A 19752-nucleotide genomic window follows, 5' to 3' on the forward strand; every position below is an offset into this window, starting at 1 on the left:
CTACATATCCTTAACATAGAACCCTATTCAGCAGAAATTCCAGCTCACTTTCCATGGTCCTACGACTACTTAATTTAATGTAATTCTTAGAAGGAAAAAACATTTCTTCTTTGTAACTGTGGAGTATCATCTTTGTAACTTTTTTCTTCCACTATCAAAATAGCACTGATTGCTTAAATCTGCAACTGCTCATGCTACTGTGTGTAAGGTGGACAGTTCTGAAGATACCAGACTTCGCTGAACATGTTAGGAGAGTCCAGTGTACCACACAGTAGTGGTCAAGCAGATGTAACAAACATCTATACACAGCAGAGTGATGTATATAACTTTATATTGATCGAGCACATTTTTTGCATTTAGCGAAGGGGAAGGGTAAAGGATTATCAGGTTTTGCAAGCTACTTCAGGGAATCTGCTGGAAATTCTCTAGTACAGAAGACCGTTATTCTGTATTCTGCCAGGTCTTTCTGAATCAATTGGGATGGTCTGAATGATATGCAGAGGCTCTGCATGAGCTCTTAATTCTCACAAAACTACACAAAGCTGGTAGAAATGTCGTCTGTTCATCTCAGTAACAGAAGCTAGAAATATCATCTGTTCATCTCAGTAACAGAAGCTAGGTTCGTGACTTCGTGCTGCACAATATTGCATGTCTCATTTTTGCTGAATAGGCCCATAGATAGAAAAGGGCATTTTGCTAAATAATCATTTCAAGTCTCAATTCAACCAACAAATCATATAGTTTATGCATGGTGCATTGTTTTCAGTCCCCTCCCCCCGCCACACACATTTTTTCAGTCATTTCTTGCTATCAAGCTTTAATCATCTTGTGGTCCTAAAATATGCCTGTGGACTTTTTATTGTTATAGCATCTTTGCTTTTTGGTTGACACTGGTAGTCCTTGTAATGTAAGAGTACTATGAAACGTACTTAAGCTAATAGACATCTTATAGCGTTCCTATGCTTACACTGTTTTCTTCTTTTAAACAGGGCTAGAAAAATTATTATAGGCTTCATTTCACTAAGCTAATTTTGGTTAAAAATAGCTTTGCTTTTTAATTAAGATTTTTAGGTGAAATTGTTTTTATTCTGCATTTGGCAACAATGACATATAATTAAACTGATTATTGCTATAAAATACAGTTTTAATTAGAGTATCAGTAAGGGATATGAATGGACCATTTGTTAGGTATTAAAATGTAAGTTCCCCACAGCTGAAACTTCGAAGGATGAAGATAGTCTAGGTAAAAGTGACCAATTTCTTCCAGTGGATGCAATATGTTAAAATCAAAGATCAAATTTCTAATAAATGTATAATTTTTATGAATAACGTTTGCTAAGACACTTCAACAAAGAATTTTAACATCTTGATCAGGTGTGTTTTTTCATAATGTGTTCCAAAGGTTGAAAATCTTAGTTTTAAAAAAGCTTTCTAAATTAAATTTTTAGAATAACTTCCATGGAAGTCAGTGGGATTCTTTCCATTGTCTACAGTCAGTGTTAGATGATTGGGCTCCAAGAGAGTAGGATTTGAAGAAATACCAGGGCCTACTTCATCTTTTACATGTTTAAAAAATACAATAGTTATTCGTTGTGTTGTGAAAACCAAGGTGATCAGTCCAGGGATGTTACAGAACAAAATTATCTATTTGGTTTAACTGTTGGTAGTTCAGAAAACAGCAATATGTGACCAACCATCCCATATAATTTTAAAAATGAACACACAGTTGTTGTTCTACTATATGATCCCTCTGGGTGCCCCACCATAGGATGGGCATATGCCTGTGCACTCTCAGTCAAAGACTGTGAAGCGTCCATGGGCATGCGCAGAGAGATGCCTCGTGCTTTAAACAGGGAACGTAAGGAGTTGCAAGCCTGCCACCACAAAGTTCCTTTTCAGCCACTTGTGACTCAAAAGAGTCTGCTGTATTCAGCTTCCTACCTTCACTTTGTGAATTCTTTACTTTGTTTATTTGTTTCAGTAATTCCTTTTAGTTATCTATTTTCATTGTTACCTTTATTTTGCATAGCAACTGTTGCGTTGGTTGGGGGCAGGAGAACTTCTTCCCCTCTTCTTCCATCTTCTGTTTTGTGTTGGAGCACAATTTGTTATGCCCCAAACCCCAGGGGTTGAGACTTGCCACAAGCCCTTTCCCCATATTGATGGACACTTGAGCTGCCTGCGGTGTTTGGGGGGACTCTCACAAGTCACAACCCTTCTAAATGCAAGGTTTGTCTGGATTTCAAAGGCAGATCCAAGAGGACAGGAAGACTAGACTAGGACTAGACTTAAGCTCCTGTTAGTAGGACTTGCCCTAGCTCTGGAGGTGTATGCTTCTCCCCCTCCAAGTCCCAGTACCTTAGCTTCTATGTTGCAGACTGCCTCAGTCACAGTTGCTTTACAGCCCTGGACAATAAAAAAAGTGTACAGGAGGAGCAAGAGTCTCAGGCTGAGGAGATCTCACCTCCATCTCCAAAGTCCTCTTCATCTCCAAATGAGGTGCTGTTGCCACCACTGCCCTCCTATGCTGATGATTTTGGCTTTCCTGGATCTCATGAAAAGGCTAGTGGATTCACTTCAAATCCCACTAGAGGAAGTCTAAGAATTGGTGAACAGAGGTCCAGGCAGCAATGTCCAGTCCATTAAACACTATTCCCATCTTTGGGACTCCGCATCAACCACAAAAAATACACACTATCTGCAGTACAGAGAGGAGACTTTATAGGAGTTACTCTGGACTTCACAACAGCAAGATCCTACCTACTGAGGAGAGATTCTTCACCCTATCCAACCAAATCTCAACATTGCAGTGTAGCCTGCAAACAACAGTGAGAATTTGTCTGTAGGTCTTAGGCCACATGTCAGCCCCCAGGCATGTGACACCCCATGTGAGGATGCACCTCAGGTTGCTTCTATACATGGATAAGGACAGCATATATTCCAGACTGACATAGCCTTTCCTAAAGTATCACAATGTCTTAGAAGGTGTTGGACTGTCTTACATGATGGAGGGTCTGTATTGGAACCCCATTCTTTGTATCCAGCACCTTTGAAGACCCTCACAATATATGTATCTTTGGGATGGGAGCTCATCTACAGGGAGACTTAGCACAGAAATCAGTGCTCCAAATCAGTGTTCTGGAGTTAAAAACTGATCGATATGCTTGCCAACATTTCTCTCTCACCATACAAAGTCACTCAGTCATGCTGGAGTAATGCTGGACAAAGGGGCACCGATGTATTATGTCAATTGCCAGGGCAGAGCAAGACCCCAGTCCTTATGTGCATAGTCATTATGGCTGGAATCTGGTCTCTCTCTCATCAGATAGAAATATCGGCAGCCTGTTTACCAGGTCTGCACAATACAATCGCAGACTCCTTGAGCAGCCACTTCTGGCAAGATCATGAATGGAAACTCAAGGACTCTGTCTTCCACAGGATCTGCCAGACCTGAGGTATACCGGTCGGTAGACCTCTTTGCTACCCTGAACAAAATGAAATGTTTCCTGTTCTACTCCAATGGAAGTTACAGCCATGACTCTCTGGGGAGTTATGATAACAACATGGCCTTGTTCCCTTCTTCGTGCTTCCTACCTATATCATTAATCCTCAAGACTCCTCTCAAGGAGTGAGAGCTAGCTTCGTATTATCTGCTTGGCTGAGACAGGTGTGGTACTCAAACCTCATCCACCTCTTGGAGGTAACATTGCTCAGATTTCCTATTACAAAAGACCTATTGACAGAGGTCTTCATCCATCCCATCCCCTTCTCCCTGAATCTGAAAACCTGGCTGCTCAGTGACTCTCAAGTATGGAATTGACCTTTTTGGATAGAGTTTAGTCAGTTTTCTTATCTAGTAGAAAGCCTAATACTCATAAAACTTGCTTGCAAAGGTGCAAGCACTTCCAATCATTGTGCTCCCTCATATCTTCTAAAGCCTAGAAAGTTCTGCTTTCTAAAATGCTGGGCTACCTATTTGAATTAAAAACATAGGGTTTCTCAATGAGCTCTATCAGAGTACATCTGTCATCATCACAGCCTTCCACTCACCTATTCAGGGCTTCTCAGTCTTTGGCCCACCCTACAGAAACCAGATTTCTTCAAGGCATATACAGCTTGTTTCTGCCCATTCGACACCAGGCTCCCAAGTGGGATTTCAACCTGATTTTGAGTGCCCTAAAAAAATCCCCCTTCAAACCAATGGCAGCCTGCTCTCTCACCCCAAAATTTTGTACCTAATTGCCTTCACCTCAGGAAGGTGAATGGGTGAGTGGGAAGATCTCCTGGTGGACCCACCATATACCACCTTCTACAAAGACAAGATTATATTACATCCCCATCCTTGCTTCCTCCCAGACGTTATATTCCTCCCTTGGAATATGACATTAACCAGGAAATTCGCCTACCAGTTTTCTGCTCAAACCTTGTGCCTCCAGAGAAGAATCAAGCCTTTGTCTGCTGAATGTCAGGAGGGCCCTTTCTTTCTATCTAAACCATTCCGGGTATCTCCCAGACTATTTGTATCAATTGCAGATAGGATGAAGGGTCAACCGATTTCCACACAGACTGTCTAAGTGGGTTTTGAATGCATCCTGACCTGCTCTGAAAATGCTGGTGTTCACAGAGTAACAGCACATTCCATTAGTGCTCAGTCCAGATCTGTAACTCCACTGAAGGATGTTGCCAGAGCAGAAATCTGCAGGACTGCTATTTGGTCTTCTGTACATGGCTTTACCAAACACTACTTCATCTTATCTGCTTCCCGAGATAACTCATTCAGTAATGCAGTTTTTTTGTATGTCCTGGACCTACCTCTTCACTGAGCTTCTGCTTGGGTGTCTCCTACAATGGAGCACCCATAGGGACATATTCTCGAAGAAGGAAAGGTTACTTCCTTACAGTAACTTGAGTTCTTTGGGATATTTTGTCCTTAAATGTGCTCCACCTCTGGTCTTCCTTCCCCTCTGCTGTGGAATTCAGCTTCGCTTTCAAGGTAACTGAGTGGTGGCAGGCTGACGTCTCCCTAAATGCACTTGTTCAGAGCAGGAGGAAACACTCTGTAGAGGCGGGGTTCACAGACACTACTTTGCAGTCTCCAATCGAGAGTGCATGGGCTTGCATATGTCCTAGGGTGGAGCACCCATAGGGACAAAACTTCTTGAACTCAAATTGCTGTAAGGTAGGTAACCTCTCAATCTTCGGATTCAGGAATATTGGATGCTTTTGAAAATACTAGTGAAAAGAATAATTTTTTTTTTTTTTTTTGGTGTGCGGTTACAATTGCTTGCTATGGTGCTCATATAGTCCTAAATACCGTGATAAAGTTTTCAGACTTGCACAGATATTTTTATCTATACCTTGTGAGAGGTGCTTTATTTTTAAGACTAGATGTAGATCTTACAGATTTTCTCAAATTTTACATTTTATCTTGGAAGTTCTTCCAAACTCTTTTTTCGAACCATTTCAAACATGTTGTTTTTCTGTCTTTTTATCCTTGCTATTTATCTGAAGTTATTTATTTTTACTTATTTTGCCTTCAGCTGGTAGTCGATCTGGATCTCCTGGAAGAGTTTTGACTACAACTGCACTTTCAACTATGAACACAGGGGTTCAGAGAGTGTTAGTCAATCCAGCAACAGCACAAAAACGGAGCAAGATCCCACGAAGCCAAGGATGCAGTAGAGAAGCAAGTCCTTCTAGATTGTCAGTAGGTAAGAACGATCAAGTAACATTCTTTACAGATGATGTTACTTTATGCATTTAGTGCCTAGTTACAGATGGTGGGGCTGGAAAACCCATAATTGAAACTCTAAAATCTGACTGGGGACCTGCAGAGCCAACTCCCAAGGGAGGCCTACGATTTGCAACACACTTCATATTTAAGGTGGGACTATGAAGTTTGCTGTTCTCGAAATGCACTGATCTATGCCTCCATGCTTACTCTTAAACTCCTCCCAAAAAGAGGAAGGAGCAAGTGAATCGGGCCCCTATAAATATTCAGCATTGTTGGGAACCCTCAAAATCTTTATGGCAGCCTGGAAACACTGAAAACTGGGAAGAAGACATCAAGACAGTTAGCATCCTTGAAATACTTGTTTTATATTGTGTGTGTGGTGTAAAAATGAATGTATTATGCTTAATATTTCCCCCAAGTACAGCCTCATGGTATAACTCAATTATCTATACTCTCTTGAAATATGTCAATAAATAAAACTGAGGTTACTGCTATCCGTAACCTGATTTTCTGTAGTATTTTTATTTAATTTTACCTTACCTTTACCTTAAACTGAATTATTTTCCCCTTTTTAAATAGATTGTTGTACTGTACTTTAGTGTAGCAAAAGCAATATTTATTTCCACATTAAAAAAGAAAGATTAGCTGGAACTAAACTGAGTAAGTTCTGAATGAACTACTGTTTGTATGCTCTTCACAGGCTGTACTGATCAATGTTTCAACTATAATCTGAAAAAAGTTACCATTCTTTTAAAGCATTTTTCAATTTTCTTTAGAGAGATTCCAAATTCATGTTAGTTTATGTTGTGGAGAAGATACTTTCATCTGAACTGGCTTCATTTAGTGCAATTTGTCAAATTCATAGAATGTCAGAAGATAATACTGTAATGCTACATGAATAGAGGCAACGTCTGTTCTTAGAAATACATAATTGATCTGATTTATTGCACAAACAAAATTACATTAAAACTACAACTTTTCTTGTGTCTTCTCCCTTTCTGTGCTGCTGTTTCTCTGTACACTGAATCATACTAGCACGAGGCAGCCGCATTCCTCGACCTAGTGTGAGTCAGGGGTGCAGTCGGGAGGCCAGCCGTGAAAGTAGCAGGGACACAAGCCCTGTCCGCTCTTTTCCACCCCTTGGTAAGTACTTGGAGACTTTGTTGTGCCTATTTATGCCTTTCATTATCTGCATCTAATGAACCCATGCCTTCTTCGTTTAGCTTATAGTAGGTAACCATTATTTTCCCTTCCTTTGGACTCATTTGCCATTTACTTTGCTAGAGTATCAATCAACACGTGAATGAAATGCACATTAAAAAAGTAAATGTCACACTGGTGTTAGTCTTATCCTTTACACCAAGAACCCGGGAAGATAACCTCGCCACACAGTTCCTAGATTGAGACTTTAGAAAGAGCAGTTCTGCTCAGAAAAGTGACAGTAAAAATGGCATTGTAAGATTATAGGTTTTTGTCTTGATTTCAATATCAAATGCTTACATATAAATAAAAACCTTACTGTGACTCTGTTTTCTTGTGCTCAAAACCTGGGGTTTTCTTCCTGGTCCCTGGATCAGATAGAGTGGATTGATAACTGGTTTTATATTACAGGAATAATAGGAATTATAGTGCAGTTACTAAACAATTCTGTTGATGGAAAAGAAAAAAATATTGCTATATTGTCACTCTAGTGCTAATAGAAATAAAACAAAAAAATTAAAATTCTATTTTTTGTCACTAAAGTAAGTCAGTATGAATCTCTGTGCAAATTGGTAACAGATCCATTGAGTTAGAAGATGCCAGTTTCATGCAATCATTTTTCAAAACAGACTTTTACTGTAAGAATAGTCTCTACATTTTTTGGAAATAAATGGAAGCAAATAGTAAGGGCTCTTGCCAGAGTGGGTGAACCTAAATCCAGTTTTGAAACCTACCTTCAGCGTCTCAAAAACAGCATAATGCACAATTAACATAGGTCGCTACATGGGGGAGAGGAGGCTGGCAACTTCTTTACATTTCAGATTTGCACAACCACAGATACTTCAGACTTCTTTCCTAGAGCTACTGTAAACAATGACACAGCTTTCACATGTAATACTGCAATTTACTGGCCTGACACTTAAAATATTTGCAAGTGTCAAACTGACATCTCTTTACAAAACCCAAATGGAAGTACGGGAAGCACATAGTTGGCTTTAAAAAAAAAATCAGTAGATTCTAATCATAAATCATTACATCTGGATGAAAGTTGCTATGATTTAGGTAGCAAAATTTTCTTCAAAAGATTATTTTAGTTGGTTTTGGGCTCCTTCTGTAAGGTAGAAAATGTATCACTTGAAGGTTCTATTTGAAATTTACCTACTTTGTATGAATTTATAATAGATTTTTAGTTCCTTTTTAATTTCTTCCCAGTTCAGTATAGTCTATAGCAAAGATACCTTGCTTCCAATTCCTCAGCTCACTCCCAAAATAAGATCTTTACTCTATTTTCAACCTCAAATTGAGGCACCCCAGTATGTTCCTTATTAGCATCTGAAAGTCTGATCCTTATTTTGGGCTGTTAAGGCAATTTGCTCCTGTCAGCTGTATTTTTACTGGCAAAGAGTTGGGTAAATAAATGGAAGCTGTCTCAGTATCTGATGCTAATTTAACCAGATGCTATTTAATCAGGAAACCTAATGAATGGCAAGTTATATAGGATCCACTAGTCAACTCTTCATTAAAATGCAACTGATAGGTTCTGTGGTGCATTACATATATGTTTTCAAAAAGCAGAGTGTTTTCAGATACTTCTGTGCTGCTTTTGCTACTCCGCAGCTTGAATTTGAACAGTTTAATTGCTTGCATGTTGTATATAATTGACATGTTATGCCAAGCCAAATACTCCATATTTTTAAGACATCGTTATTAAAATAACTCCATAATGTTGTTAGACATTGGGTTACTGGGAGAGCTGTTACTTGAAATGTTATTTCTGTTGTTGTTAATGAAGTTTTTAACCTCTGTGTTCAGATGCCAAATACCACGAGTAGGTTGTATCTATTGCTTGTATCAAGAATGTAGAATAACCTCTATGGAAATCAAGATTTAGTAAAAATGTCTGTTCCTGAAATAAATATCACAGGACTTCTTACCTTTCTATTTCCTGATTTTTGTTTTCAAATTTCCCTAGTGATTAGTTAAGCCAGTTTGTCTTCTTCCATATAATTAGTCTGTTGTCAAAAATGTATTTCTTTAAATAATTCTGCAGACCTTAGTCTCTCGAAGTTTCCACTGATTCCAATGGAACGTAGATTTAAGTAATCAATTGTCTCAGTGATTAGTTTTCTTTTATAATGTATGTGACAGTTTTACATATAACCCTTCTACAACTGTACAGTGTTGTTAATGGCTCCCAAAAAAGAATATTTTGTTTGTGTAATGTCCCAAGTTTATGCCATCTCTATGTATAAACCTTTTTGTAATCCCACATCACGGTGGGATTACAGATGCTGATATCAAAGAAGTGAGGGGGGGCACCTATTTTAATTCACTGCTCTGAGAAACAAGTGATTATTGATTTATTATATACAGTTAATTTTAAAGGTTTATGTTTTTCAAGATTGCCTTCTAACTTCTTTTGACCAGAAAGTACATTATTTTTTAGTCCTTTTCAACATTTATCATTATAACAAATCTTTAAAAATTTGGTAGAATAATAACCAAATTGAGTAATTCGAGATGGTCCATTATAATATCAGGAGTACAAAGAACACTCTTGAAGAAGAGATCGTGGAATAAAGTCACCTTTACCTGTTATAATAGGTTACAGCCATATTTTAGCATATTTTTGGCTTGCTTGTTTGATGTATTTGTGGAGAGAGAGGTTGTTTTAAATAGAATTCCTAGTGATATTACGAACTCTTAATTCATATCCTGAGTGGAAGAATTGAATTTTCAGTGGAAGATTGTAGAGAAATTGGTCCCAATATTGCATGTGTTCAAAGCCCTGCAGATAGCATGTGTCGCTGCCATTGATTTTTTGTTGTCTTTTGTACTGCTGAGTGTCTAGTCAAGTATGCTGGCATATGATTGCCAAAGAACCAAGCATACAATAATATAGTTAGTGGGGGAGAAGAAACCATACTTCATAGTTAAATAACATAAGCATATTTATGTTGATGCAAAATATATTAATCATTGCTTAGTGGATTACAAAAAATATAATGAAAAAATGTCATCTATTGCATACTAAGGAGGCTTGTCTTCACTGTAAAGTTATAAGTGGAATGTTACCCATAACTCGAGTCCTGTCCATACCAGGACTGATTGATTTAAATAACAGATTTTATTCATTATTTAAATCAGCGAGCAGGGAGGGAGGGGCGCCTGTGAGGGGATGTGGATAGGGGTTGGGGCAGTCGGGGGAGAGGGTGGTTGGATTGGGGTGGGAGTCCCAGGGAGGTTGTTGGGGATGGACAGGGGTCGGGGCAGTCAGGGGACAGGGAGCAGGGGGGGTTGGATAGGGGGTGGCATTCCGGGGCGGGGGCAGTCAGGGGATAAGGAGCAGGGGGGGTTGGATGAGTTGGGTTTCTGAAGGGGGCAGTTAGGGGGCAGGAAGTGGGAGGGGTGGATAGGGGGCGGGGGCCAGGCTGTTTGGAGAGGCACAGCCTTCCCTACCCTGCCCTCCATACAGTTTCACAACCCCAATGTGGCCCTTGGGCCAAAAAGTTTGCCCACCCCATCCCAGCCCCTAGCCCCTCGCCCGGGGTCCTAGTCTCCGACCCCAGGTCCTCCCCATCCTTCCTGAAGCTTGAACGTTCTGAATCAGCTGTTTGTGGCATTCCGTCAGCACTGGGAGGGAGGAGGAGGAGGAGTTGGTAAGGGTGGGGCCACCAGCATGCAAGAGGGGAGCGGGGGAGCTTGGCGCTTGGCATTGATGAATGCTCCGCTCCCACTAATTTTTCCTTGTGGGTGCTCCAGCCCCGGAGCACCCATGGAGTTGGTGCCTTTGCCGGACCACGGATGTTGCTGGACCAGGGAGTGCCGGATTAGAGAGGTTCAACCTGTACCAATATGCACTCCATTGTAAAGACTGAAAATAATACAGATCCTTAATGTAATACGTGACATTGTGACGTATTTATAAAACTTGAGTTGACTTCAGAAATTAAAGAAATTTTCACCTGATTCTAAATGTAATTTAAAAAGCAGCACTCTTTAATCTCATTAAAGTTTGAAGAGACTAATTGATTTAGCATATATTTATTTATTTAAGTAGAATAATTGTAAATTTAGGCCTTAATAGAGGTTTTATTTTCAAATTTAATTTTAGAAAGGTTTATTTTTAATACTTTATTTTTTAAAATTAAATTAAAAGTGATTTATTAAAAAAAACCCCACAACACTTTTTAAATCATTTTTTTTATCCAGGCACCAAAAAAACATTAATTTGAGCCTAGTGGTAATTTTAACTTGAGTTAGCTAGCCTTTTCAGGGTATAGGCTACAGCTCAAGCTAGCACAACTTGTCAGCTGTTAATACAATAACTCTGTGCAGTAATCTAATTAATCTGTGCAGCTCTAGTATTATTTTGCAGTGTGGCTGCTGTCATTCAAGCTAGGCCCTCCAGGGTAGACAAGTCAAGTTAACTTTGCAGTTAAGATACAGACTTAGTGAGCTGTTTTGAAAGGTTCGTATGGGGTGTATATGTGCGTTTTGCTTTGAATTAAAAAAAGGAATGTTGGCTTTTAATTTTCTTCAGCATGAATTGGCTTCTGTACAATAAGCCACTGTTATGTAGTTGAAGGACTTGTTTTCTGAAACTTTATTTCATGTTTTCTCTGTTAATTTGTTCTATTTCATGCACTATTGCTACATCTGTTTCCTAAAAAGTATTCTCTTTTATCTATACAGTTATCACTGTATCTTGCTTCCATAATAATAGATAGGGTTTATATGATCCTGTTATTGCAGCTTCCAGGCATCACTCCAGATCTACTGGTGCCCTCTACACTCCAGAAGTATATGGGGCTACAGGTGAAGGATGAGTACACTTTGCTGTCATCTGTGCAGTCATCCTGGATATTTTTTCCCATTTGGTTTTCCTTACAATCCATTTTTAAAAACCATTATTTACATTAATTTGAGTTCTGTGTTTTTGATAATGAAGGTAGATGTGTACGTATTGCAAGTTTTTCTTTCCCAAGGTCAACCCTCCGCGCCCCCCACCCCCCCAACTCCCCACAATAATGTATTTATAGTTATTTTTACTGGCAGATGTATTTTATTTTAGTTTCTTATTATTTGGTATTTGTAGCACTTTTTATGCATGTAGTTCTCTAACATAGCACTGTTGGTAGACCTCCTTTTATATTTGCTTTTTATTTAAAAAAATAATTAAAAAAACCCAAAATGATTAATATATTTTGACAGGTGCTCTTCAAAAGAAAAATAGCTCTGTAGTGCAGTCCCGACACCTCAGTTGAGTCTCTTGATTCCTTTCTCTCATAGTACAAATATTTATCAAATATTCTATTTAATCATTGATTAATTTTAGTTTATTTTTCCCATTCTTTTGCTGCAGAAATACAAATCAAGTAATTGCCACATAATTTCATTTAACTGAAAATTTAAAAAAAGAATTGAAGTAGATCAGAGCACTTGTCATTTACTATCCTTCTGGTTGGGTTTTTTTAAGTGACTAAAATTCTATTTTCCATGTTGCTTTTCAGATTGAAATTTTTATTATTTTCTTATTCTGTTATGACAGGTACAGGTTTTGGGATCAGTCAGTCAAGTAGATTGTCATCATCGGTTAGTGCTATGAGAGTTCTGAACACAGGTTCTGATGTAGAAGAAGCAGTAGCAGATGCATTGGTAAGAATCCTCCATTTATCATTTTAAGTAGACTATAAACTTTGAATTATGTGATCACTTATGTAGATATATATATAATATACAATTTATAGTGTTTATATGCATTCTGAACTGTGAAGCAGGTTTAGTTCCTTAGGTTTGAAATTACATTTGTTTACCTGAGCTAGCTCATTGAAGTGGAATTTTGATTAAATGATAGCATGAACAGCTAGTGTAATAAAAGACGAGTGATTGAAATTTGTTTCTCGTTGAATAAAAACTAAAGCTCTGAACAAGCAAATTAGTGATGTGTCCAAAATCTGAAACTGTTCCAATATCTTCTCTAGATTGTAGATTCTTTGGGTCTGGTTTCCATTTTCTGTGTCTTGGCTCAGAATTATGTTAACTACAGAAATTTAAAAAATAAAAACAAATGTTGAAAGTTAAGTTGCTCTGCCATTGTAACTCTGTAGAACAAAAGGCAGACTTGTTATTCGAAGACAGACTTGGCTATAGTTTGATATCCCAGCTATTGTCAAGTTTACCGATCCACATGGTACTCAGTCTGCAAGGAGATCCGTTTGGAATTTGCCATGATAATGACTGTCAAATTGATACCACAACTTTAAACTTATTAAAACATGGATAATAGGACACCTGTTTACCTTGTAGATCAGCACAATACAACCGGAAAATAAATATATATGCATATAAATTTGGTAACGTCATATTTATCGTATGCTTTCTAGTATCTAAATGTATTTTGCCTGTTATACAAAAAATGAAGAACCTGTTTACTGGAGCTAAGCAGCATTGAGATTTTTGTTCCATGAAGAATTCTAGATTTTGAAAAAATTTCCATTCTGTAGCAGAATCGAGTAAAAAAACTTAAAATATTTTGTGGGGAGCTGGCCAGGGGGTGAATCAGTCAGACAGGGAACTGGCAGCTCACCTCCTCAAGAGGCCCCAGCTCTGCAGTGCCCGATTAGGCAAGCTAGCGGGAGCTGCCAAAGAGCTGCAAGCCTGGGAGCCAGGGGCATGGAAGTCTGGGCTCCACAATTATCTCCAGCTGGGCTGCCAAGGAGCCCAGCAAACAAGCTGGCAGAAAAACAGGTAGGTGGGTTTCTGTTGGAAACGTGCCTGATTTTCCATCGGAATGTTAACAAAATGGACACAGTCCCACAGATGTCTCAATTTCAACTAATTGACGCTTTCTGATGAAAGAAGTTCCATTAGTGAATTTCCAACTAGTCCTACTTATTTACCTTTCTTCGATATCTTTAACCACCCAAAAATAAGAAGTTGATTTAATATTTTGAAGGGATTTTCTTTACTTTCTTCCTCTGTTAAATCAAGTCAGGTCTAGGCATATTTTACTTTTTTGTTGTTTCTGTATTTTGTTAGCCTTAATTTCACATTAGCAAATGTTCAAATTCAGATTAACCTGAAATCAAAGGAGGTCTACTGTGTTTTGTCTCAAGTTGGTATTTAGCATGTTACGTATTTAAGGCACCTGTTGCCAAGGTATCTAACTGCTGTGTGGAACTTCCACAGTTTTATGGCAGACAGATTGGTGTTGTTTTTTTTAAATAGTGTTTTAAACAATGTGCAAACAAACTGCAAGCATTTAAATACTGTTGGATCCAGTTTTGAGTTCTCAAAGGAAAAGTAATTTGCATTGAAATCCCATTCTGTCGAGGGCCTGTAGTACGCCACTTATATTCATAAAATCATCAGTTAAATGACTCCTTGCTTTGTTTCTTTCCTATCCATTACTTTCATCGGTCATTGTGCTTTATAGATTAAATGTTTGGAGGACATAGGTTGGCAGAAACCACTCTGAGTCAAAGTTATTGTATCATAGCTTTTTAAAACTCCTATACCTGTACCTTGGCTGAGATAGAAGTCAAGAAAATTTTCTCCCCTTCCTCCATTGCATCTGAAATCCTGTCAAGCAAAACTGTTCAGAGTGTGACTGACAGTTTGGTAAATCCTGGCTACCTGCACTCAGAAACTGTCCAGTACCTCTGATAGTGCAGAACTTTCTGTCAGCTTCATGGATAAGAACAATTAAGATTCGGTTTGTCCGTGTGTGTGATGGGAGGGTGGTGTCTTGCAGGGAGTCAGGTTTATGAATGTCTGTTCCTGAATTTTGTCTTCTGCTACTGTTTCACTCACTGAGGTTTTAGAAGGCTGCCCACCTGAATGAGAAACTTCCAGTTTTGTGCTTCTGGTACTAGGAGATCACACTAATAAGGAATGCCTCTCCAGCCACTGGAGAAGGAAATGTCATCTGTACGTCTATCCACCATAACTTCTTGTAGCAATGCCCCGGTATGGGTGGTCCCCAGTCTTGCTCTGATTGGTAGTGACTATCCATTTGGATGAGAATCTGGCTTTGAGTTTATTTTGCTCTGATGCAGTACAGGAGTCTATCCCTCTTCAGGTTCTTGAAAAGGTAGAACTCCAATGTCATGACATCTATTTGTAAATATAAAATATTTGTAATGTAAATGGACCTAATTCACTCCCCCACCCCACAGAACTGCTACACTACCATTTCAATTGCGAGGCAGATTTATTGCATTGCCGTTTATTTGGCAACTTTTTTGGGCTATCATGGATCAGTTGAATTTAAAGAAGTATCTCTGCAGAGCTTGATCATGTGATTCACGTGGCTCTTTAACAAGTTATTTCTAACATGTAATTAATAAGCCCCCCTCCCCCCCCAAAAAAAATACCAGGTTTCTTTTGCAGAGGTGTGGTTTTTTTCCTCTAGGGTGATAAGTCTGTTTTTCTTAATCCCTTGGCCTGTTTGGGTTTCATGTTTTTGGTTATTTTTGGGGGGGAGGAGGGTGTTTATTGTTTTTTGTTTTTGTTTTTTTGTATTTTAAAATTACTTCTTATAAGGCATTCTAGTAATTTGCTTCTATAGGGAGTCTTTGCAATTCCAGAATTGGGTGGAAGTTTCCAGATGCTGAGAGCAGAGCTGGTCAGAAAACTTCCACAATAAAAAAAAGGGGGGAAAACATTTTGACAAAAAATTCCAAAACCAGGAACATTGGTTTTGTTGGTGCTGAGATAGTTGACTGTACATAACAGGGTCCTCAAGATGAATTACCATTTTATAAGAGAGCCAGAAAGCTTTAAGCAGGGAAGTTTGTGTCTTATCTTGGTTTGTGAAGACCTAAAAAATTATATTATGATGTATTTTTCTGGAAAAGTATACATGGGGTAAAATTTCTTATTGGTAATGCATGATATGGCAGTGTTACATATTTTATATCAGCGATAGTGAGGACAAAGAATAAATAAAGTTGCATGCTAATAGCCATTGTCTTCAATATATTTAAAAAAAAAAACTGTTTCTACTGACAGGTGATACCATAATGAAAATTAGTTATAGTTCTAATACATGGCAATTATCCTCAATGTTCTCAATTTCTCTGTTTCTCTTTAATAATTTACTGCTATCAGCTCTTAGGAGACATACGGACTAAGGTATAGAAATCCACTGTTTTCCCCTTACTTCTGATAGTTTAACATTTTAATATAGTATGTACTAAGATTGTACAAAACTAAATATAAATAAAGAAGTAATAGAAAATGTCATTTTAAACTCAATATTGTTTGAAGTTGTGTAAGGTTGAGTGACATGACTAAATTTCAATATCTCTGTTCTCCCTCTATTATGATAAATATTCGTATTTTTCACAAGTAAAACTTATGCAGAAGAAAATTGATTAGGTGGATAACCTGTCATGTGCTATTTGCTTCATTTTTACTTTTGGAATTCTATATAATCAATCTGGCGTTAAGATATTAATGTTGCTTGACTTGTAGAACAATGAAATTGGAGCCATAACGTCAATGCAGGTGATCAGTGAAGGTGTTAGCCTTTGTATAGATCTAAGTTTGTGCAAATACAAAGTTTGACACCTCTTTGTGATCATTGCTAATCTGGGAGTCTGTATGTGATAGAAAAAGCCTGTACGAAGGAGGTACGAGTCGTATGGAATGTACTCCGATGATGATGCCAACAGTGATGCATCCAGTGCCTGTTCAGAAAGATCATACAGCTCTCGCAATGGCAGCATACCTACATATATGCGGCAGACAGAAGATGTGGCAGAGGTCCTCAATCGCTGTGCTAGTTCCAACTGGTCAGAAAGAAAAGAAGGTCTTTTAGGTCTACAGAATTTATTAAAAAATCAGAGGACTTTAAGGTAAGAAAATGTCTTTTACACAAGAACAGTTTTCCTGCGGGGGCGGGGAGGAGCAGGGCCACTGTTTTGCAGCTGACGCTCATTTTCTCAGTCAGCTTTGTGTTGATGTAGCCTTCATTGTATTACAAGTAGAATTGGAATTTCAAATTACTGAAATAAGCAAAGTAGTATATTCTTCTGAATAAATAATGCAGATTGCAGTGTTTCTGTGAGATCTCTTTGCATTATCCTGTAAATGGACAAAAATGATTATGATCAGTTTCTTGGCATGTATTATAAGATTAGGTGCATCACTTATCACCATGTAAAAAAAAGTATCTAATTTCTTGCTTTCTTGGGACAATTTTTCAGAAACACAGCTAAAAACCTAAAGTTTTTACTTGCTGAAAATGTTGACTTTATCCAAAGTAAGGTTTCCTTAGCTGTTACTTTCCTGGCATACACATTTGTGGATGCCCAGAGCAAGGTCCATGTCTTTCATTGACGTAGCCTGGAGGAACCTGTGAATGTAGATCTAGATATTAGATTCACACAAATCAAACTGTATGAACTGTGTAAAATTCACCAGTGACAAATTCTTTTAGCAAGGAGGAGGACAAGGTACTTGCAGACACAGAAGAAACTGCAAAAACTGGCCTCAAACCAGGGAGGAAACATGCTTAAACCCTTTTACCTGTACAATAAGTACCAGAGATCCTTGTCCCTCATCCCAATACTCTTAGGCTATCGAGAGTTGAAATTCTGGAAATTACCATCATCTCCCATTGCTCAGAATGGAGAGTTAAGCCAAGCTACCCTCACAGAAGAGTGAGGATTCTTATGTGTTGGGATTCCCTCTGAAAGTGTTTCCACTTGGCTTATCCAGAACACCTTGTCTAGTTCTGGGAGAACACTTCATCCAGTTCTCTGGGATCCAAATCACTCAGTTTGACACCAGATTTTGTCGTTCAGGTTCCTGTATTTGTCATACAGCAAAGCTACACCGCGTTAATCAGACTCAAACATAGGGCTTGGATTTAGGGCGTACCACACATCCAGAGTTGCACAGAAAACCTCTTTTTATATACATTTACACGTTACATTGCATTTTCTATACATTACATCACATCACATATTTTTGGATTGGCTTGGTTATTTTGCAGGAACCAATCCCTGTGCAGCATGTTCTGTCCATGTGCTGTTCATGCAGAACATGATCTTCACATTCCAGGTTTATCTTGTCCATTGTCACTATCATTAAGGTTTTGCTGCTTATTTTAGCTAGTACAGACATCCCGACTCCAGCATACTGCTTGTCAAGCCTCTGTTTACAACTTAACTTTCCATTCACCTTCCCAATCATGCCCAGTAAGAAATGAGGCAAGTTACTTCTGTCAAGCTAGGCCTACACTATACTATTTTCAGGGAGCTAGTGGTTACTTCAAAAAGGCAGCTTAGGACAGCTGTGGCTGTTGTTTCATTGAGTCCAATAGAAGATGGGAGCCATTTTGAAAAGGGCATATCTTGAAGAAATTATTTGTAGAAGAACACTATTCTTTAGCTCCTGTTAAAGAAGAAATGCTCAGTTATGAAAAATAATGGCAAAAGTGACTGTTAGTCTTAAAAAAAAATTTTTTTAAGTACCCTTGTACCAGATTTACTCAACAAGGAGAGCAGGAGGGGAAGTATTGAGGGGCGATGTGCAGGGGAATTTGGAGCATAGGAGAAAGGGGAAATTGGGGAAGGGACAGGAAGGAGGGAAAAGCTGGTATGTATGTTCTGTCTGTTTTGTGCTCCTCCAAAGTGAGTAAGTCATCCAGCGCATGCTGGTTAATCTGGTCAGAAAAGTTTAAATAAAATATAGATCTTGGGGTTATGCTGCAGATCTTCAAATCAATAGAAATACCACATGGTTAACACTATTCGTGGGATTTTTTGTTTAGTGAGCAAGTATGAAGGTTTTTTTTAAAAGTGAATCATAGATAAGAACTTAGATTAAATTGTAGTTAAGTTTGACTGTATATTAGTAAGGTGAGGAAAAACATTACATGTAAGTATCCCAGAAAACAAGCAGTAGAAACATAAGAGATTCAGATTTAAGATTAAATTTAAAAAAAATCCAAACATGTTAAAATATGTAAATACAAAGTTAAGGCACCCAAAGAACCTTATCTCTGCCTTGTAATGACACCATGATGGAAACATTTAAAAAAAATGATCAGATGTCTTTAAAAATCAGTTTAGTTTAATCTGGGACTGTAATGCAGTATTCATAATTGTTAGTCATCACAATGATATCTTTACAAAGCAGAGTTAAGGTTTTTTTGTTTACTTAACAGCATTCCCATACCTTAACATGTTTCGATTTCTTTTAAATTTACTCTTCACTCTTATTTTTCTGGGTTTGTATTGCTTATATGGGGGATAATTACAACATCCCGGTAATATTTTTATCTTTAAGTTACTGATATATGTTCTAGTTTAACATAATTTTTATCTGGGAACCTTGTACGGTGTTGAAATTATTGGTGGCACTAAAGAAATAATAAATAGGGGTAGAAGTCCTTATTTAATAGCATTAGAGACCAAATTTAAACCAAGAGCTCCACAAGACAGAAAAATTCCTAATCTGTGGAGTCCTAATTTGTGTCAACTGGAGATGCAATCCTGTGTTCAGCAGAAACTATTTGATACTTCTAGGGTATATCTACACAGCTGCTGAGAGGGTGCTTCCCAGCACAGGTAGACAGACATACACCAGCTCCGCTCAAGGTAGAGCACTAAAAATAGCAGTGTGGTCACAGCGGGCCAGGCTGTGGCTTGGACTCGCCACTTGAGTACAGTACAATGCCACCTGTCCCTCTGGGTGTGTAGAATGGATAGCCTGAGCCTCCACCAATTGCTTTCATGGCTACACTGCTATTTTTAGCATGCTAGCTCAAGCAGAACTAGTTCATGTCTGTCTACTTGCTTTGG

At 38.3% G+C, this 19752-nt stretch overlaps 1 protein-coding gene across 46 annotated transcripts in view; it reads left to right on the forward strand.

Annotated features, from left to right (window-relative positions):
- Positions 1–19752, forward strand: part of CLASP2 (cytoplasmic linker associated protein 2) — a 271467-nt gene that overhangs the window by 176915 nt on the left and 74800 nt on the right. For 21 of the 46 annotated variants that reach the window (XR_012157456.2, XR_012157457.2, XM_073333055.2 and 18 more), the window contains 6 exons: positions 5541–5711; positions 6770–6877; positions 11690–11752; positions 12486–12592; positions 16049–16072; positions 16553–16797. Coding sequence is in view for 44 of the 46 variants with exons in the window: in XM_073333055.2 (XP_073189156.1) it covers positions 5541–5711; positions 6770–6877; positions 11690–11752; positions 12486–12592; positions 16049–16072; positions 16553–16797 (718 nt within the window). In the remaining 2 variants the exon portion in view is untranslated. The remainder of the gene's footprint in view (positions 1–5540; positions 5712–6769; positions 6878–11689; positions 11753–12485; positions 12593–16048; positions 16073–16552; positions 16798–19752) is intronic. The other 25 variants (XM_073333029.2, XM_073333038.2, XM_073333043.2 and 22 more) reach the window with 6 other exon arrangements.

Source organism: Lepidochelys kempii, chromosome 2 (assembly GCF_965140285.1).
Source record: "Lepidochelys kempii isolate rLepKem1 chromosome 2, rLepKem1.hap1, whole genome shotgun sequence".
Classification (NCBI taxonomy): domain Eukaryota; kingdom Metazoa; phylum Chordata; order Testudines; family Cheloniidae; genus Lepidochelys; species Lepidochelys kempii.